Below are 19293 nucleotides of genomic sequence, written 5' to 3'. Positions count from 1 at the left end.
ATACACTTTAAATAGGTTTATTTGAAATCTTTAATTTCCAAAATATAATTTACTTGCCATTTATCATTTGATGATTACGAGACACTTCCTCTTGAGGATCGTGACAATTCATGCGCTGCGTGGAAACTTCTATTTCCAAAATGAATGAGACGGTCGATGAAGAACGCAGACTTGAACAGGATGCAGCAAGAAAGCGAATGAGACGGGCGAACGAGTCCGTCGACGAACGTCAATGCAAACTTGCGGGGTCACCCGTGGGAATCCCACGGGCATGGATGTGTGTGACATTTCGACATATTGAGTTAGATGCTGCACATTCATTTTTACAAAATGGTTACTGGCAAGTCATCAGATCCAGAAATGGTGTAGTGAACACAATATATTTACGCGCAAGCAAGAAAGCAAGACGGCCCGATTTCCGATTCCGACGGGCCGACGGGCGAGACGGACGGACGGACGGCGAGACGGGCATATGTGTCGGTGTACATGTGTGTGTACACATGTGTATGTGTGTGTATATATGTGTGTATGTGTATATATGTGTGTCTGTATGTGTATATATATGTGTGTGCATGTGTGTGGGTGTACATGTGTGTGTACGTGTGTGTATGTATGTATATGTGTATGCATGTGTGTGTGTATGTGTATATGTGTATGTGTCTGTGTGTGTATATGTGTATGTGTGTGCATGTGTGTGTATCCATATGTGTATGTGTGTATGTGTATATGCATGTGTCGGTGTACATGTGTGTGTACGTGTGCGTGCATGTGTGTATGTGTATGTGTGTTTGCGTGTGTGTGTATATATGTGTGTATGTGTGTGTGTGTGTGTTTGTGTGTGTTTGTGTGGGTGTGTGAATAAGAGAGAGACCGAATTGTGAGATACAGAAATGAAAAAAGGAGGTGTGTGTGTGTGTGTGTGTGTGTGTGTGTGTGTGTGTGTGTGTGTGTGTGTGTGTGTGTGTGTGTGTGTGTGTGTGTGTGTGTGTGTGTGTGTGTGTTATTGTGAAACAGGTGCAGCATCTAACTGAAGATGTCGAAATGTCACACACGTCCATGCCCGTGGGATTCCCACGGGTGACCCCACTAGTAATATATAATCTGCCCACAAAAGGTAACAGCGGATTGTGCAGCCAAGGAGATCCAGGACTTGTGCCTGTTCTAGTGGTTGTCCAGAGAAGTTGATTGGATCGTTTGATTGTCGACTTTTATGGAGAGACAATATGAGAGCATGTGACTTGCCGTCAGGTCAGATATCTGACCTTGTGTGATTTCACAAGTGACGTACCATTCCATTCTGCAGACGGTGTTGTTGTCACCAAAATGTTTTTGATTTTGTATATTAAGTCAAGGCTCATGTAAGAACGAGCATACACAACATATATTAAAGGGAGCGGGAGACAAGAGAGGGAGAGAGAGGGAAGCACAACAACAGTGGAGAACAAGGACATCAGGAGATCTGTGGAAGGGAGAGGGCTGGGCATGGTATATGGGATAAATAAGATGGACACCACAAGGACTTTCAGGAAAGAAAACGGATTTTGAAAAAGATGGATCTGCGGTGTATTAAAGGGGGTATAAAAGATCAAGGCTTTGGATGTGGGAAGAATCGAGATGGTGGTGAACAGCTGTTTTAAAGACCTGGAGGGTGGAGTGGGATTGAAGAGAGAGTGAGGGAGTTTGTTCCTGAGGCAGGAAAAAAGAGGAATGAAGGAGTGAAGGTGAGCAGAGTCTTGATTTTGGCAGTTTAACCATAAGAGGGTTGCAGGCAGATCTTGTGGGACCTGTAGGAATATTTGGGGGACAGAGCTCAGATAGAGCTGGGGGAGCTAGGCCGGAGAGTAGTCGGTCGGTGGAAGACAGAAAGACCACCAACCTGCCTGCGGTGAGAGAGTGAGGCCCTCAGAATCAGCTTCATCGCGGGAGATTCCAATGATTCTGAAAGCTTTGGTATCTGCAGCGTGAAGCCGAGCTAGGTGTGAGGCAGAAGAATGAAAGCTTTGTATGTGATGAGGAGCTCAGAAGTGCCCAGAAAGGACTTCGCACGACGGAGGATGCCCAGTCGGCGATTGACTTTGGAGGCCAGATTGGAAATGTGGTTTTCACAGGAAAGATCATGGCTGATAGTGAGAGCCCAAAGCTTGAGTGACAGAACTTCTTCGAGAGGATTGTTGAGAAAGTAGATGGGAGGGTTTCCCAGATGGTCTTTTCGGAGAGACAAAGTAAGAGTGTGAGATTTGTCAGGATTGAAAGAAATGTTCCACTTGTTTGCCCAGTCTGTGATTTTGTCCAGGTCTGCAGAGAGTGAGGAGGCTGCAGACTGCCGATCTGAGGGATGAGGAATGGAGCGGCAGAGAGTGGAGTGATCAGCAAAGAGATAGAGGATTTTCCAGAGAGTCGGAAAGATCATTGATGAATATCAAAAAAGCACAGGGCACGCTTAGAGTAAAGTATAGTGTACATTTTCATGGAATGTTTTTTTTTTTTTTTTTTTTTTTTAATGTAAATTGTAAAGATTGTGAGTAAAAAGATGCTTTTCAGGTTTATCATATATAGATCATTGATATAGATCATTGATGTAGATCATTGATATAGATCAAGAATAACATTGGATCTCAGCGTGCCTTATGGAAGTCCAGGCTGAACAGAAAGGTCATTGGAAAGGAAACTCTCAAGGGTGACTCGCTGCTTCCACTCATAGAAGAAATTAGATCTCAATAGGGGCAGGAATTTAAACATCACTTTGAAGGTCAGATATCCACAAAGGCTTTCATTTTACGTTTTAATTGACTGAGTGAAGAAATACCTTTTTTGGAACCAATAATAAATTTACAAAAAAATAACAAATATACAAAACGGTTACAGTTATGCTCCATAAGAGTTCACTCTTCAGATGTAAATATTTTAACAAAGCTCACATCAACCTTGCTTCACGTTTACCAGCAGTGTGTGTGTGTGTGTGTGTGTGTGTGTGTGTTATATATGTGTGTGTATAATATGTAGGTATAATCACCGACAATATGTGTATTGTGTATGAGCACACATCAAAATGTGTATATAATTTGTATAATATTTCATGTACAATATGTATATAATCTTACTATAATTCACCAAATGCCCGTCCGTCCGTTCGAAGGTACCGCAAAAACGGCTCAACCGATCGCAACGATATTTTGGGTGGGTAATCCTGGGACCGGTGGGAGTAAAATAGGCTATATTGTTTTCCAATTTTTCCAATTTTCCAATTTTTCCAAACACGATGGAATAATATTTACCGATATGAACAGTGATGTGGCTTTTATTGAAATTCTACAAATACTGTTTAGATTTTGATGATTTGCATGTGATATGATTTAAGGGATGTTTATATAAATCGTTTAAAATAAAAAAAGCCTTCAATTTCTGATATTTTGCATTTTCATTTGGGCCTCCCAATTGAAGTCCCACCCGTATAGTCAGGTTCACTATGTTTTTTCGTTCAAAATCATGGTAGATTAGCAAACCTATACATTTTTGGAAACGTTATTACATGGAAAATCTGAAAATCAATGTTTACATTTGCCAATTCCGACCAATTCGATTCGACCAATTCGACCATTCGACCATTCGACCAATCGCTTCGATCGATCATTCGACCATTCGACCAATTCGATCGATTCGATTCGATTCGATTCATCGAATTCGATTCGATCGACCATTCGACCAATTCGATTTGCCAATCAATTTGACCGACCTTTGCTTGTGTGGAACGGACTGTGAAAACGATGCGGACTATATTGTCGGATACGACACACAGGACAGTGATGACAAACTCTAAATGGCATATTCTGTAATCGTGTGTGTTTGATGCCATTGACTGCCTGTGTATATTTTGTCATTGACTGCCTGTGTAGATGTGAAGTTATACTGACTGCATGTGTATATATGATTTTGCTGACTGCCTGTGTATGTTTGGTGATATGAATTATTGTGACACATTTTGATGTTATTAACTGCCTGTACAAAATGATAACATGTATTTGATTATGCAACTTATCGCGAATATAAAGACAGTATTTTGCAATTCAAAACCTTTGATTCGTATCTTACCATTCCCCATAGCACTAATTTGATACTTTCATTGGATTCCTTGTCCCTGAAAATATAGGTTTAGTATATTTTTAAAAGTTTTTAGGGTAATTAGAGGCAGAAATAGAACAAAATATGTATTTTACAGTGGCCATTTTGAAAATCCAAAATGGCCGCCATACAGGTATCTCTCCAAATGTAAACATTGATTTTTAGTTTCCTTATGCTATAACCTTTCCAAAAATGTATAGGTTTGCTAATCTACCATGATTTTGAATGAAATATAATTTGTTGACATCGTGAACCTGACTAGTAGGGCGGGTACCATTGTTAGTATGTATAATGTGTACCAATCACAACCGTACACGTGTATGTGCAAATCACGATTCATGTACGTGTGTGTGCGCACTGGCCGTCATCTCCACTCATTAGTCTAAGACTGAACAGAGCCTTCCCTGGTCTCAGAGCATCCATCTTCACCCTAGCAATGAACCAGGACTCATGGACCAAGCCGTCTCCTTATCCATGCTCTGTTTAACGGAGCATTCCCTAGTACTGAAACATCCATCTTCATCCCAACAATGAACCAGGACTCATGGACCAATCCGTCTCCGCATCTGTCTTCTGTCGTCTGTTTAACAGAACCTTCCCCAGTCCTGAAGCATCCATCTTCACCCCAGCAAGGAACCACAATCAATGGACCAAGCTGTCTCACCATCCGTGCTCCGTCTCCTCCTCCATGCTCCGTTTTCCCCTCCGTCCCCGAAGTGGTGGCAATATGGAGTGTGTGTGTGTGTGTGTGTGTGTGTGTGTGTGTGTGTGTATGTGAGAGTGTGCGTATGTTTGTGGGTGTGTGTGTGTATATATGTGAGAGAGAGTGTATGTGAGTGTGTGTGTGTGTGTGTGTGTGTGTGTGTGTGTGTGTGTGTGTGTGTGTGTGTGTGTGTATGTATGTGTGTGTGTGTGTGTTTGGACCTGGGTATTCCTAATCGTGAGCTGCCGGATATCAACTCTAAGGACGTCCGAGCAGACACATTATGCCTAGAGACATGGCGAGTCTGTGACACAACATGGTTGAGTAATTAAATAATTACTACTGTCACCGAAGGTGGATGTTTCCACTAATAATACTATTTCTGTTTGTTATGTTTCACCACTATCTGTTTGTCTGTTTGTCTGTATGTGACCAAGATATATCAAAAAGTTGTGGACGGATTTGGACGAAACTTGGTGGAGAGGTTGGGTGTGTGATGAGGACGATTCTCTTCTATTTTGGTGAAGATCTTGATATGAATTCGGATACGAGTATTATTTAATTTATAAGTGATTTTTCACCATTGAGAGATTGGGCTAAAACCAACATATAACACGATATTTAAAAAAGTTATGGACGAGTTATGACTAAACTTGGTGGACGAGTTGGTTCGGTGACGAGAACAAGCCGATTAGATTTTGGTTTAGGCCCGAATCCAGATCCGGCCTATCAGTGGGATACAAAACGTAAACTGTTCAGCCTGGAAGAGGTATGCGCTCTACCGAGTGCCGTTATAGCTTGGGCTGTGTGCCAAAGCTTGGCACATGTCCATTTCAAGGATAATTTGGTTAGACCAAAGGGCAATTTCGTGGCTCAAAGACAACAGCCACAATACTTTATGGATGAGCAGGTTTAATAATTCATAAAAGGATGGGAAACACAGCAAGCAGCAAAACCAGAAGGAACTAGATGGTATACCTGGAATACTTACCCTGCACAGTCAACTTGGTGCGAACCAACTCTTCTGTTTTTGAATGGTTATTTTTCTTTGACCCAATATGGCTGCTAGACCACGTGAGCTATTAAAGTACATCATAAATTTATATTCTCTAATTTAATTGTTGCGTAGATCACGCTCAAAAAATTTCAAACTGATCAGACTAAGCGTTGTCTCTGTCGAATTATGATGTCATAATTAAGGCACCATTGACGTCATCATTATAACACTTATTCCCCATGCAGAGTTCTTTACAATGAGCCACGTTTCTATATTTTTTCCCATTGAGCGGTTTCGGAGATGCCGAGGTGCGACGTTTTTTGTTTTTTCCAAGATGGCGCTTGTACTACGTGACCTACGATGTCATACTTATCATTGAAATATTATACAGGAGGAGGTGCTCCTTTGGTGAAAAGTATGTCCATCGGACCAATAATTGTGTAGAAAAAAATTCATGCTGATCAGATGAAGCATTATACTTATCGAATTATGACGTCATAATGAAGGTAAGAATGACATCATCATCAACATATCTTATTCCCCATGGGGAGTTCTTGACAATAGGCCTTGGTTCAATTTTTTCCATTGAGCGGTTTCGGAGATATAGAGATATAGAGGTTCCAAGATGGCGTCTATACCATGTGACCTATGGCATCATAATTAGGCATACTAAATTCTACAGGCTGAGGCCTATGGTGGAAATTTCATGTCAATCGGACCAACAGTTGACGAGAAAATGAATTTTATGCCACACGGACGCACGTACAGATGCAATGAAATGCCTAACACTGCTTTTCACTTTCTGAGCGCAGGGTAAAAATACAATCGGCGCACACCCTTTAATCTAGATGAAAGAGATCTGTATTCCTAACTTAACATGCAGACTCAGTTCAGGGACATGAGGCAAATGAAAAAGTTGTGGAATTATTGGGTGAGGTAGAGGTTCATTGTTTAGGCGGTGGCCTTTCCTGTTGAGGGACGCCAGGTGGACACGCTTTTCAAGGCTCTGTGCTCATGCTGTGGGTTCTGAAGCTTATGCCACCATATTTCCTCAAAGCTGTCTCTGGAACTCGTGTGAGGCGATTCCACTGGTTCTGACTGACACTGGCCACAGCGCTTGACCACTGTAGTGCTGGCTGACTCAAGACCCTCGTTACTGTGTAACCATTCACCAACTGACTGGCCCACAACTGACTGCAACTGTACTGGTGGCACATTGGTACTGGCCCGACTGACTTCCTCTTCGTCTTGGCTGGAATCCTGACTGACCCACCCCCGGCTGACTTGGCTGTACTGACTCGTGCTCCTTCGTGACCAGCTTTGAAATCCAATATGGCACCGGCCACCGCCAAGACGAGGGTCCCCCTTCCCTGCCAAAGGTCTCACACGTGCTTCCACCATGTTGGTGTAGTGTGCCGCATCTCGCACACACAGGCCCACCATATTGATGGTCACATCCGAAGCCTGCTGTGCTCACTCAGTTCCACCATTTTGTCATAGTGGCAGCATGTGGAGATGATAAAATACAATGAGGAAGTCTGAAAAACATTAATTACAGAGGGGGAAAATGACAGACATGGGGGGGGGGGGCAGTGTGAAAAGGAGCTTGCTATACACCTAATGATGACCGCTGTTAGCCTGTGGCTGCTAACAAATGGTTTATGCTAACATTCATTATTAAATAACTAATTCACCTCTTCATTAAGCCCTAATTCATTTTCGTAACTATATATCCATATTTTGTTTTTCTTCTTTCTTCCTCCTTTTATTATTATCGTTCCTGGGCCTCAGAGAATTATCTTACTGCATTTGAGTTGGTACTTTTGCACCTCGACTTTAGGATCAGGAATCTCCAGAGAGATCAAGATGTTGTTGTAAATTGGAGGATTCTTTCAATAGCAATGCCTTTCTTCAGAATTTTCGACACAGAGAGATGTACAACTCTTTGAGGAAGCCTTTCAATGTCTTGGCTGGGGTTCCCTTTGGCCTTTCCGCAATATATTATTCTCATATATTCATTTATTTGGGGTTGGTATTTGGAGATATTGGCCCGGTTGCATTAAAAAATCCTTAAGGGGAAAGTTAAGGATTTCCTTAACTTTTCCCTTAAGGCCATCCTTAAGTTGAGGATGGTTGCATATACAAATAATCCTTACACAAGAATCACACAATTACAAGTTACACAATGAATTGCACAAGAATCACTTTATTCCTCCTTCATCCGCAAGCACATGTTCCCCATGCGACATATTACAAGCGTCATTTAAAATTGCATGTTCATTAAGTGTTATTGCTTTTGGACGTCTCGTCGTATCTCCAACCTGATTAGTTGCCTGGCATAGGCAACGGCTCCTAAGGATTTCCTTAACCTCAAGGGAAGCCTTTTCCTTAAGTGTTGTTTATGCAACAACACTTAAGGAAATCCTTAGCTAAGAAATTATAGCGTACCTTAAGGGAAATCTTTCCTTATGGTTAAGGGAGTTTTATGCAACCGGGCCATTGTCTTGTTTTTTCTATTCACATGTTCATCCCATTGGTACGCAATATTTGTGCTGTTATTATCAAGTCTGGCCTTGAACGCTTGCGAATGAGTAGGATGTCAAGTGTTTTGGCTTCTGTATTCTAGTTCCATTGCAAGATTAAGTCCCAAAGGATTCTTCCCTTGCCATTTTCTATAACCAGACCATATTTGTGGTTCCAATAATGCAGTCCGCTGGGCAGATGGCGTTGGCACATAGATCCCATTTAAGGACATTGGCCATTTTATTATGTCTCTCTATGTACTTATGATGATGATGATGATGATGACTATCATTCTGTTCACCATCATCATAATCAACAACATTATCATGATAAATGTGATCATGATTATTATTATTATTATTATTATTATTATTGTTGTTGTTGTTGTTTATTTATCTATTTACTAGCATCTCATTCGCTTGTTCCAGTTCCTAGCATTCCCCAGGTGGAGGTTACGTTGATGCAAACTGGGCAGGCCTTGGCTCGCTGGAAACCTCCAGAAGTTACCTTTGGTTCACTTTTGGGTTACCATCTGGAGTACAGGCGCACAGATAAGGGTGAGACTAAACGATGACAGTCACAACACAGCGTTGTATTCTAAAATCCTGATTGATTTATTCAACTCACTTTGAATGGCTGTTTCCGGCAGCATGTTACTTGAATTCATCTGTTATGAATATATCAGGACACATTGAGATACAAAGGGGGTTCTAATAATTCTATAATGATATTTTATTCTCATAAGTTGTAAAACAACTTGTCTAAGGATGAAAAAACTGTTTGCATATCATATAAAATTGCGAGTGTCTTGTTCTTAGAACCATTTGAATGCACCTTGCAATATAATTTGTTCCATGCGTTTCAGTTATATCTGATGCCAGTAAATGCATCATATTCATTTTGACGGCTCTTTTGAAGTTAGATTAATAATTCAAATGTTGTATTTGGATTGAACCTATATGATTCAATCCTACAAAAAAAAAATCAATTAATTTTTTTGTTTTGTTTTTGTGTCCTGATTGAATGTCAACTGAGAACAAACTGCACAATACAGGATTTTCAAAATGATGCATTCCACCCCAGAGTGTTTGGCGTGCATGCATAGATACCCCTAGAAATAACGATCATCAGGGCCTGTGAACTGCTTTCATGCATGCACGACATGGATTGTTACCTAAAATGGCTCACCAAGTTTCTAAAATAAGCCGAAAATACTTGGAAATGTACCTAAGGGAAACATGGGATGTGCCAAAGGAGTCGGAGGGGGAGAGACTTATCTGGTTTGGATGCTTCTAAATCACGATGGGGAGGTCATATCTGAGGCTTGTGAATGCATAAGGTAAATTCAAAATCAACATTTAAAATGATGATTTTTACTATTAATCATGTTAGGAGGCATGGGATGAGGAGGGAGCTATCAGGGCTGTTGTAAATATATTTGTTTGGTTCAGGGACCACATGATAAATTGCACTAGATTTTTGCATCTATCGCTAAATGAAGAAGCTTGCTGCCGTGTGTGTGTTTTACATATCCACTGCGGCTGCTCGCTTGTACTAACAGGAAATGACAGGAACTTAACACCTTTCCGTCTCATCCACGGATATTTCTTGCACTTCCTTTATTTCCGTGAGGCCAATTTGCATCCATAAGCACAACAATTATCGTTTACCATTTTGAAACTGCCACCCTTTCATTTAAATGCTGAAAATTATGTTAAAAGGACTTTTTTTACGAACATTTCCAGCCAGTAAGGGCAGGTGAAAAGTGATTGGATGAGCAGAAACGAGTCACTGAAAATTCCCACATGGTGCATCTGCGGAAGGCCTTGAGCATTCATACGTCATTTTAAAAGTCACAATTGTCAAGAGTTTATGTTTTCTGGAGATCCCAAATTAGAGAAAATCTAAGGCCTCAGCCTATTTACTCTCTCTCTCTCTCTCGCTCTCGCTCTCGCTCTCTCTCTCTCTCGCTCTCTCTCTCTCTCTCTCTCTCTCGCTCCCTCTCTCTCGCTCCCTCTCTCTCTCTCTCTCTCTCTCTCTCTCGCTCTCTCTCCCATAAATGATCAGGCACCATATTTTAACTTAGACTTACATTTGATGAAAAGTTCTGGCTGAAGTTCTCTCAGCAGTTACTCACTAACATTGATTGAGACCCCTCTTTTCACAGCTAAATCTTTCCTAAAGGAGAGCATTGGTCAAATCCTTTTTGACCTGGATACACTCTCCAAAATATTAAGGTGTTGGAACGGCATAGTGTTTAAAGTGATAAACTTTTCAAAGTGACAAAGCTTTTGTAAATCCATCAGTTTATTTTATTTTAGTAAAATACTAGATTTTGTGTGTGTGTCGGTTCTCACTTCTATCAACATGAAATCGTAGTAACTCAAAATTTCTCATCCACGGATATTTCTCCTATTTCCTGTATTTTCCTGAGTCAGATTTGCATCCAGGAACACATAAGTTTATGGTTAACCATCGTTGAATTGCCACTCATTCGTTTAAATGCGGAAAATTATGTTAAAATAATATTTGAATTACAGATTTTGTTTTAGCAACGGCAGGTTAAAGGTGCCCGTGCCAGCAGAAGCTAGTCGTTGAAAACGACATGCGCAAAATGCCTTGTTAAGCATTCATGTCATTTTGAAATTCTCTTATTGGATCACTCATAAAATAGACGAGTAACTAAACAACATTGATTATTTAAATGGAAATTCTTCAATTTCTTCTGTTTTTACAAATGAGTGCAAAGAGCGATTTTTGCTGAAGGTCACAAAGTATCACTTGATGAATCAAACGTGAGATAATGAAGCAGCAGCTTTACGGGACGCTGCTTCAATTCCATCGATGGTATGAAATGATGGATGTTGTAGGATGTGAATAAATTTTGATACATAATTTTTGATTAAAATGAAATAAAAAATATTTTAAAAAATTTGATAAAAATAAATTTTTGATATTTGATTAATTGATGCGTTTTGCATATTATGTAATGTGCAAGTCTGTGATCAAACAATCAGACGAGCTTGTACTGGTGCAGGCACAGATGGCTCTATAAGGTGGATAGTTAAACTTATCGAGTTTCATGACACTGCGATGGATTACTATATTATACAAAATATTACCTCTGATCATACAGTATCTGTCTTTTTAAGTCACTCAGACTATATTCACATTTCACAATCTTCGATGTCTAGATCAATCTTTCTGAACATAAAGAAACCACAATTATTTATATATCTCTCCTCCTTCTCTCATCCTCTGCACAAACTCTGATGTCACTCCAAATTCTTGCCTTCCAGTTGATCCTTTAGCATTCTAACTTTATATTTATACATAGCTAGATTCTACACCAACTGCATTTTCTTGCTGTTCCTCCCGATGCAGCTGAACCTCCGACAATCCTACAATTTCCTCCCTCGTCTACTCATCATCTCCTCACCAATCTACATCAAGGAACGACGTACGAGTTGGTGCTTGCAGCTCGGAATTTTGCTGGTCTGGGGAGTGAAGCACGTGTCTTGCTCGCTACGCCAGGAGCACCTCCTTCGGGTGCTCCTCTAAACCTTACCATAGCACGCATTGGGGCCTCCTCCACTTATCTCAGATGGGACCCTCCATCGCTAGCAAAGAGGAATGGAAGGATTGTGCAATATGAGGTGGCTGTGAAAGAGGTGAACAGTGACAACAAAGAACACCTGGTGGAGGCGGCACACCTTGCTCTTATGCTTACAGACCTTGCTCCTAATGCTTCGTACGAAGCCAAAGTTCGTGCCATCACCATCGAAGGGGCTGGACCTTATGGGGAAAGTGTTGAACTCAAAGTTTTACCTGATCAGGGTAAGATTTGAATAATCCTCATCTTTTGTCACATTACCAAGGTGCATCTCTTTCCCAGGTCAATAATTTATGCAACACAAGTGCATGCATCTTATCTCCATCAGTACAAAATTGAATCTTCAACTACCCTTTTCCAAGTTATTGTGATACCCGCAACCCCCCTCCCTTTCCTCACCTTCTTTTGTTTGTTCCTTTTCTGTTTCATTCCCCCTTTCCCCTTCCTCTTCCTCCAGTTTCACAATCTGTATGGTTTCTCCCAGCTGATAAAGGAACAGAAGCCTCATGGTCTATTTGCATAAACTTGTGCTATTTGACTTAAATTCATGATTATCAAGGACAACTTTAGGGAAAATAGACAAAGTTTAATGGGAAGTGGTTAAAAAATGGAAGGTAAAAATGGGATGTATATTTTAGTGCTAGCCACTGCAAATTCTAATTCTGGGATAACTAATAATTACGCATTAATTAAACTGATGAAAGTTAGTGCTTTGCATATCTTATAAAGATATTCTTCACAAATGGTATGATGTTTGATGATGCAGGTTGTTGCTTTAACTTTATCCTCTTGATGTAACAATTTTATGCTGAGCATCACAGTGGTTGCTGGAATCACGGGCGAAGATGTGGCGAGGTGGTTGCCTATCTCTCAGATCATTCTTAGCTCGTGTAAGCTCAAGGTCGAGGCTCGTGTAAGAGCTAACATCAATCAGAAAAAAAAACCCAGACACACAAAACATACAATAAAGGGAGCAGGAGACAAGATGGGGAGAGAGAGGGAAGCACACAAGTACAACATCAGAGAACATGGACATCGGAAGATCTGTGGAAGGGAGGGGGCTTGGGGGGAGGAGGCAGGAAAGGCAGGGGGATGGGAAAGGTATAAAACACATGGACACTGCTAGAACTTCCAGGAAACAAAGAAGTCGCTATTTCTGAAAAAAGTGGATTTGGGGGGAATTAATGGGGGTAGAAGAGATCAAGTTTTTGGATGGGGGAAGATAAGAGATGGTGGTGAACAGCTGTTTTAAAGACCTGGAGCTCCTGAAGGAATGGGCTCCCAGGAATGGGCTCCTGAAGAAGTTTAAAATTTAATCATAAAGCTAGATGAGGTTACTGAGGGGTCATTTTTACATAAAGTACTGAAGAGACCCATTTGCATTCTCCACTCGGTTGTCCAGGCAGGCAAAGTGTTTTTCTTGAATTAAAATCCAGGGAACTCATGCCAAACTGCTCATCAAGGTTGTTGATTAAAGGTGATTTGGAGTGTGTGGCGGTCTCAGCTCAGCACACCACAGGTTATGATGCAGGAATCCCAGTTTCAAACCAAATGCATTGTATTGATTTCTCCATTGCCTGCGATCGTTGTGGTATTTTGTGTAAAAGTACAACGATTTCTCAAAATGTCATTTTCCTGCATGTGATTTATGTAAACGCTCCTCCACATAATTTTTGATAAAAACCTTTTGCTTTGCCAAGTCAGACCAATAATCCATGGAGGATTTTAAAGGAACGTTGGAGGCTGCTTGTGCAGAACAGGTTGTAGGATAGCTAAGTATAGCTAAGTATAGGGTTGTATAGCTAAGGGACGTTAAGATCGATACGCAGTTCAAGAAGCTGGCAGAGATTTATAAATATAAATAAATTATCAGCTGGTAATTTATCATTCCATCAGCTGGAGATATCAACTGCTTGGGAGTGAGTGACATGTGTGATGTTTTCAGGTGACTTTGTCAGCAATTTTAGAGTGCGATCGGTGATGCAATCAGCTGTGCTCGTCACGTGGGAGATCATGAAGGCGAAGGAAAATCTTCCAGATTTTTTCCAGGTGAGACACGAATTCTGCAATTCATTTAGGCCCAGCTTACGGTTCAGCTCATGTAATACCTTTTTCCAATATATATTTTTATCCTAACCTGTCATCATCCAGGGATTTAGATCGTTTGATTTTTAGATTGGTATATTATATTTTTCTTTACATTCCACGCACATTGGGCTTATAAAAACCATTTGAGTTATCGAGCTGGAATTTTATCTCCCTAGGCTGAGAAGCCTTTATTATAATCAACATTACCTTAGCCTGGAACTTTATATGTCATGACTTCATTTTCAAAAAAAAAAACTTCCTTTTCCTTCGACATTTCATTGAAAATATTCAATGCATCTTTAGGCTCAAAATGCCATGTGACTGCTCAGGCGGTATGAGTGTTTATTAGGTTTCATATCAGGCTGTGAAATGGTGAATTAAATGTTATTTAACCGAAAGGAAAGCAATGTAAAACGCTGATAGATGTTCCAGCTTATAAAGCAGAACTCTCACGTGCATGAAATGGTCTCCCTGAAAGGTAGTGGCAGCAGAAACAGTAGGTAGGTTCAATTTCGAATTAGATAGGCACCTAAAAGCATTGGAAATAGATGAGCATATGGACAATGGTAGGTAGCTGTGATATGGATACTTGATTGCATAACTCTGTGACGTCTGTGAGGGGGTTTCATAAAAAAAGGGTCTCATCCAATTGTAACATATCGATGTGAATCATTTACAGTGAAAAAGGAAAGAAGGAAGGAAGAAGACGAGGAACTAGAACGGCACTCAGTAGAGAGCATACCTCCACCTGGTCAATAGTTTACGTTTTGTATCTCAGAGTAGACCAGAAAATCACAATACAACAACAAACAACAACATGCATTTTAAAGGCCATTTTCCCTGCTAGAGCGGGGGTTAGCCTTGCGGTCCCCATGACAATCTTCTCCATTTTGCCCTATTTTCTGCATCTCTCCTTGTTAACCCCCTTGCCCGCATTTCTTCTTCCACCATCTTTAGCCAAGTCTTTTTCGGTCTTCCCCGTCCTCTGCTTCCTTCTACATTCATTTCCATCACTCTTCTCAACCAGTCACTTTCATCCTTCCTCAACACATGACCAAACCATCTCAACCTGTTCCTCTTCACAGCATCAATCACAGGCTCTATTCCCATCATCTTTCGCAATTCATCATTTGTCTTCCTCTCTCTCAACGATACTCCACACATCCACCGAACCATTCGCATTTCCACCCTTTCCAACCTTCGTTGCTGCTCTACGTTTATTACCCATGTCTCGCTCCCATAAATCATAACACTTCTCACACATGCAGCATACACCTTTCCCTTCAGCTTCAACGACACTCCCCTCATCATCAGCACGCCACCCAGTTCCCGAAACTTCTTCCATGCACATCTCACTCGAGCAACCGTTGCCGAGTCTGATCCACCTTCTCCATTCAGCATGTCTCCGAGGTAGCAAAATGTTTTCACACCTTCCAGCTTCACGCCATCTCCAAGATCCAACTCAACATTTCCTCCATCTGCAGCTCCCTCTGTGCACACCTTACATTTGAATGTAGCTGCCACACTGGTTAATGACCCTCTCAGACCACTACATTTTTGATGAACCCACTCAGCGCACATTGTACATTGAATGGAGTTCACTCCGACACCCTTCCTACACACAGCACAGGGCCACTTCCCAGTTCTTTCCACCTCACCACATGCTTTACCACTTGCCATCACCTTCGTCTTTCCGATATTCACCTTCAGACCTTTTGTCTCCATACATTCCTTCCACGTGGTCATCTTTTCCTTCAGTCCATCCATACTTTCCGCAATCAACACCAGATCATCTGCATACAACAACTCCCACGGTAAACCCTCCTTTACGTTCTGAGCCAGCACCTCCATCACAGCTACAAATAGTAATGGACTTAGTACCGACCCCTGATGCACTCCCACCTTCACCTCAAACTCACCACTGTTCCCGTCCTTCGTCCTTACAGCTGTGCGCGCTCTTTTGTACATTGCCATCACTACTCTGATCAACCATTCCTCCACTCCTAACTTCCTCAATGCCCATGTCAATACTTTGCGTGGTACCCTATCGAATGCTTTCTCCAGATCAACAAACCCAAGAAACAACTTCTTCCTCTTCTCCATGTACTTCTCCTGCAACTGCCTCACAATGAAAAGCGCGTCTGTCGTTCCTCTTCCTGGCATGAATCCAAACTGCATTTCGTCGATCTTCACTTTCTTCCTTATCCTCCTCTCCAACACCCTTTCCAATACCTTCATTCCATGCTCCAATAACTTTATCGCTCGGTACGAGCCACACTCCAGAGGGTCACCTTTCCCCTTGTATAGAGGGACGAGGGTACTCAGTTCCCAATCCACTGGAATGCGGCCTTCTTTCACCACCAGATTACAGATCTCTGTCATTCTCTTCACACCCCAACTTCCTGCTGCCTTCAACATATCTCCCACAACTCCCGTCGGCCCTCCCGCTTTTCTACCCTTCATTGCTTTTATCGCTTCCTCAACTTCCTTCTCAGTTATCTTCTCTGCCGGTCCTAAAACAGGGTTACTCTCTATGTTGCCATCCCATTCATTCTCTGTATTCAACAGCATTTCCATATATCTTTTCCATCTTCCTTTAATTCCATCTGGGTCGACAACGATTTGTCCCACTTCATCCTTCAAGCAACTCACCCCCATCACATCACACCTCTCTTTCGCTATCTGCTTTGCAATCCTGAATACTGCTTTCTGACCCTCTTCCGAATCCAAGCGTTCTCCGAACATTTTCCTACATGCCTCCTGCGCCTTTGCTACCTCTTTCTTTGCAGCCTTCCTGGCTGCCTTATAACTTTCATGCTCTGCTGTTTCTGCTCCCGTACCCTTCGCCTTCTGCCACTCCTTGAACTTCTTCCTCTTCACGTCAATCCTCTTTCCAACTTCATCATCCCACCACCATGTTTCCGAGTGCCTCGGTGGTCCTTTTGTCCATCCACATACCTCACCAACGGCTCCCAACAGACGAGCTTTCATTGACATCCAACCACTTTCAAGCTCAACCACATCATCCTCGACCCTACTCAGCCTCTCTTTTAATGCCTCCCTTACTGTCACCTCTTTCAACCTCCACACCTTCATTCTCGGTTGGTACTTCACCCGCCGAGCTCTCCTCGCACCTTTCACCCTTACGTCGCAGACAACCAAGTGGTGCTGTGAAACAGCCTCCTCCCCCGGGATCACCTTTGTGTCCCGGAGGTGCCCCCTATCTCGCCTACGCACCATCAGGTAGTCAACGGTTGTCGTCGACCCACCTGACGTGTATGTAACAAGCTTATTATCCTCTTTCTGGAACTGAGTATTACAAATCAACAAATCAGCTCCATCAGCAAACTCCAAAATCCTTTCACCTTCTCCATTTCTCACACCATATCCGTAACCCCCATGAACTCCGTCAAAACCATCCATACTCCTTCCCACATGTCCATTTAGGTCTCCTCCTACCACAACAACTTCCTCATCTTTCACGTTTTCCATCAGCTTCTCTATCGCACACCAGAACGTGTCCTTTTCTTCATCGCTTCGACCAACCTGCGGAGCATATCCCGAGATGACGTTCACCAAGAGCTTTCCAATCATCATTTTCACCATCATCAACCTATCACTCACTCTAGTCACACTCACCACACTGTCTACAAACTCCTCAGAAAACAGGACACCAACACCATTCACGCCCTCCGGGCAGCCTTGCCACACAAACTTGTATTTCTGTCCCTGCCTACCCTTCACCATTCTCACACCACTTCCCTTCCATCTCGTCTCTTGCACACAACATATGTCCACTCTTCTTCTGACCAATACTTCCACCACTTCTCCTGATCTCCCTGTCATTGTCCCTACATTCCATGTCCCAAACCTCAGAAACCGATCTCCACTTCGGGCTGTACCCTGCCCATATGTAGTTGTAATTGTCATGGTTCCCTTTTTTTTTTGAGGCAATGTTTTTTATGGCCGGATGCCCTTCCTGACGCCAACCCTCTTAGTCGTCTCTTACGACACGCAGGGATACGGTGTACCTATTCTTATCCAGGGTACACACCGGGATCACAATACATACAGAAAATCACAATACAGAATCGCATTTAATCGAAATCAATCACAGGAATCACCATAGTAGATAGGTCCAGTCTTTCATACCCTGAGCTACCCCTAGTTTTTGGCCATATCACTCAATGGTGAAGAATCACTTTAAAAATTATACTAGCTGGATCCGGATCCAGATCTTCTCCAAAATTGAATCGATTCTTCCTTGTCAGACACCCAACCGGTCCACAAACTTTAGTCCAAATCCATCCATAACCTCTTGAGATATCCTGCTGTGTATCGTTTTGGCCCTATCTCCCAATGGTGAAGAATCACTTAAAAATTTAAATAATTCTCATAACCGAATCCATATTCAGATCTTCACCAAAATCGAATCGTCCTTGTCAGACACCCAACCGGTCCACCAAGTTTCGTTCAAATCCGTCCACAACTTTTTGAGATGTCCTGCTATGTATAGTTTTTGACCCAATCTCCAAATGATGAAGAATCACTTTTAAAAATTTAGTCGCCGGATCCGAATCCGGATCTTCACCAAAATCGAATAATTTCGTCCTTGTGACATATGCTACATCTCTGCCGAATTTCGTCCGAATCCGTCGACAACTTTTTGAGATATTTTGTTCACAAACAAACAAACAAACAATACAAACAGATAGGGGTGAAAACATAACCTCCATCCACCTTCGGTGGCAGAGGTAATGATGATGTCATAGGTGCCTCCATTATGACATCACAATTCAACAAGTACAAAACTTCATCCGATCGAGAGGAAATTTGTTGAGAGTCATCTTTGGAATAAATTGGTGGAGAAAAAAAAACTTATCAGTCACGTGGTTCAGCCGCCGTATTTGTTTTAACACAAAAGCCTTAAAAACCACTGAAAACACGTCCTGGCGAGGGTCTGCAATCTCCGATTGCTCATTCTTGTTATCTTATGTATTCTTATGATCATGTATCATGATCAATATCAAATCTCAGCTATGTGTCGATTCTGAAGACGCACTTATCGGGCATGTCGTCACTGGGTTACTGCTACTAGCTAATCACAGTTCATAATTTGCTCCCCGGACATACTATTTTCACAACAAAAAACTGTGTTGTGGATTGCCTAGATGATAATATCATGGAGTACCTACCTGGGGTGTTCTTCCCTTATTAGAAGCGCACATTCTGTGGACGATGAGGCTCCAG

The 19293-nt window shown here is 41.9% G+C and overlaps 2 protein-coding genes across 3 annotated transcripts in view; both read left to right on the top strand.

The window, feature by feature from the left end:
- The window catches only part of MED8 (mediator complex subunit 8), a 313799-nt gene that overhangs the window by 20788 nt on the left and 273718 nt on the right, over positions 1-19293 (top strand). The gene's annotated exons all lie outside the window — the stretch shown is intronic.
- LOC137424305 (receptor-type tyrosine-protein phosphatase delta) overlaps positions 1-19293 on the top strand; it is a 413851-nt gene that overhangs the window by 234015 nt on the left and 160543 nt on the right. The window contains exons 17-19 of the mRNA XM_078772183.1: positions 8771-8899; positions 11727-12179; positions 13901-14004. Coding sequence (XP_078628309.1) covers positions 8771-8899; positions 11727-12179; positions 13901-14004 — 686 coding nt within the window. The remainder of the gene's footprint in view (positions 1-8770; positions 8900-11726; positions 12180-13900; positions 14005-19293) is intronic.

The sequence above is a fragment of the Myxine glutinosa genome, chromosome 1 (genome assembly GCF_964187855.1).
Source record: "Myxine glutinosa chromosome 1, kmMyxGlut1.1, whole genome shotgun sequence".
Classification (NCBI taxonomy): domain Eukaryota; kingdom Metazoa; phylum Chordata; class Myxini; order Myxiniformes; family Myxinidae; genus Myxine; species Myxine glutinosa.
This window is presented reverse-complemented; position numbering and strand designations above follow the sequence as displayed.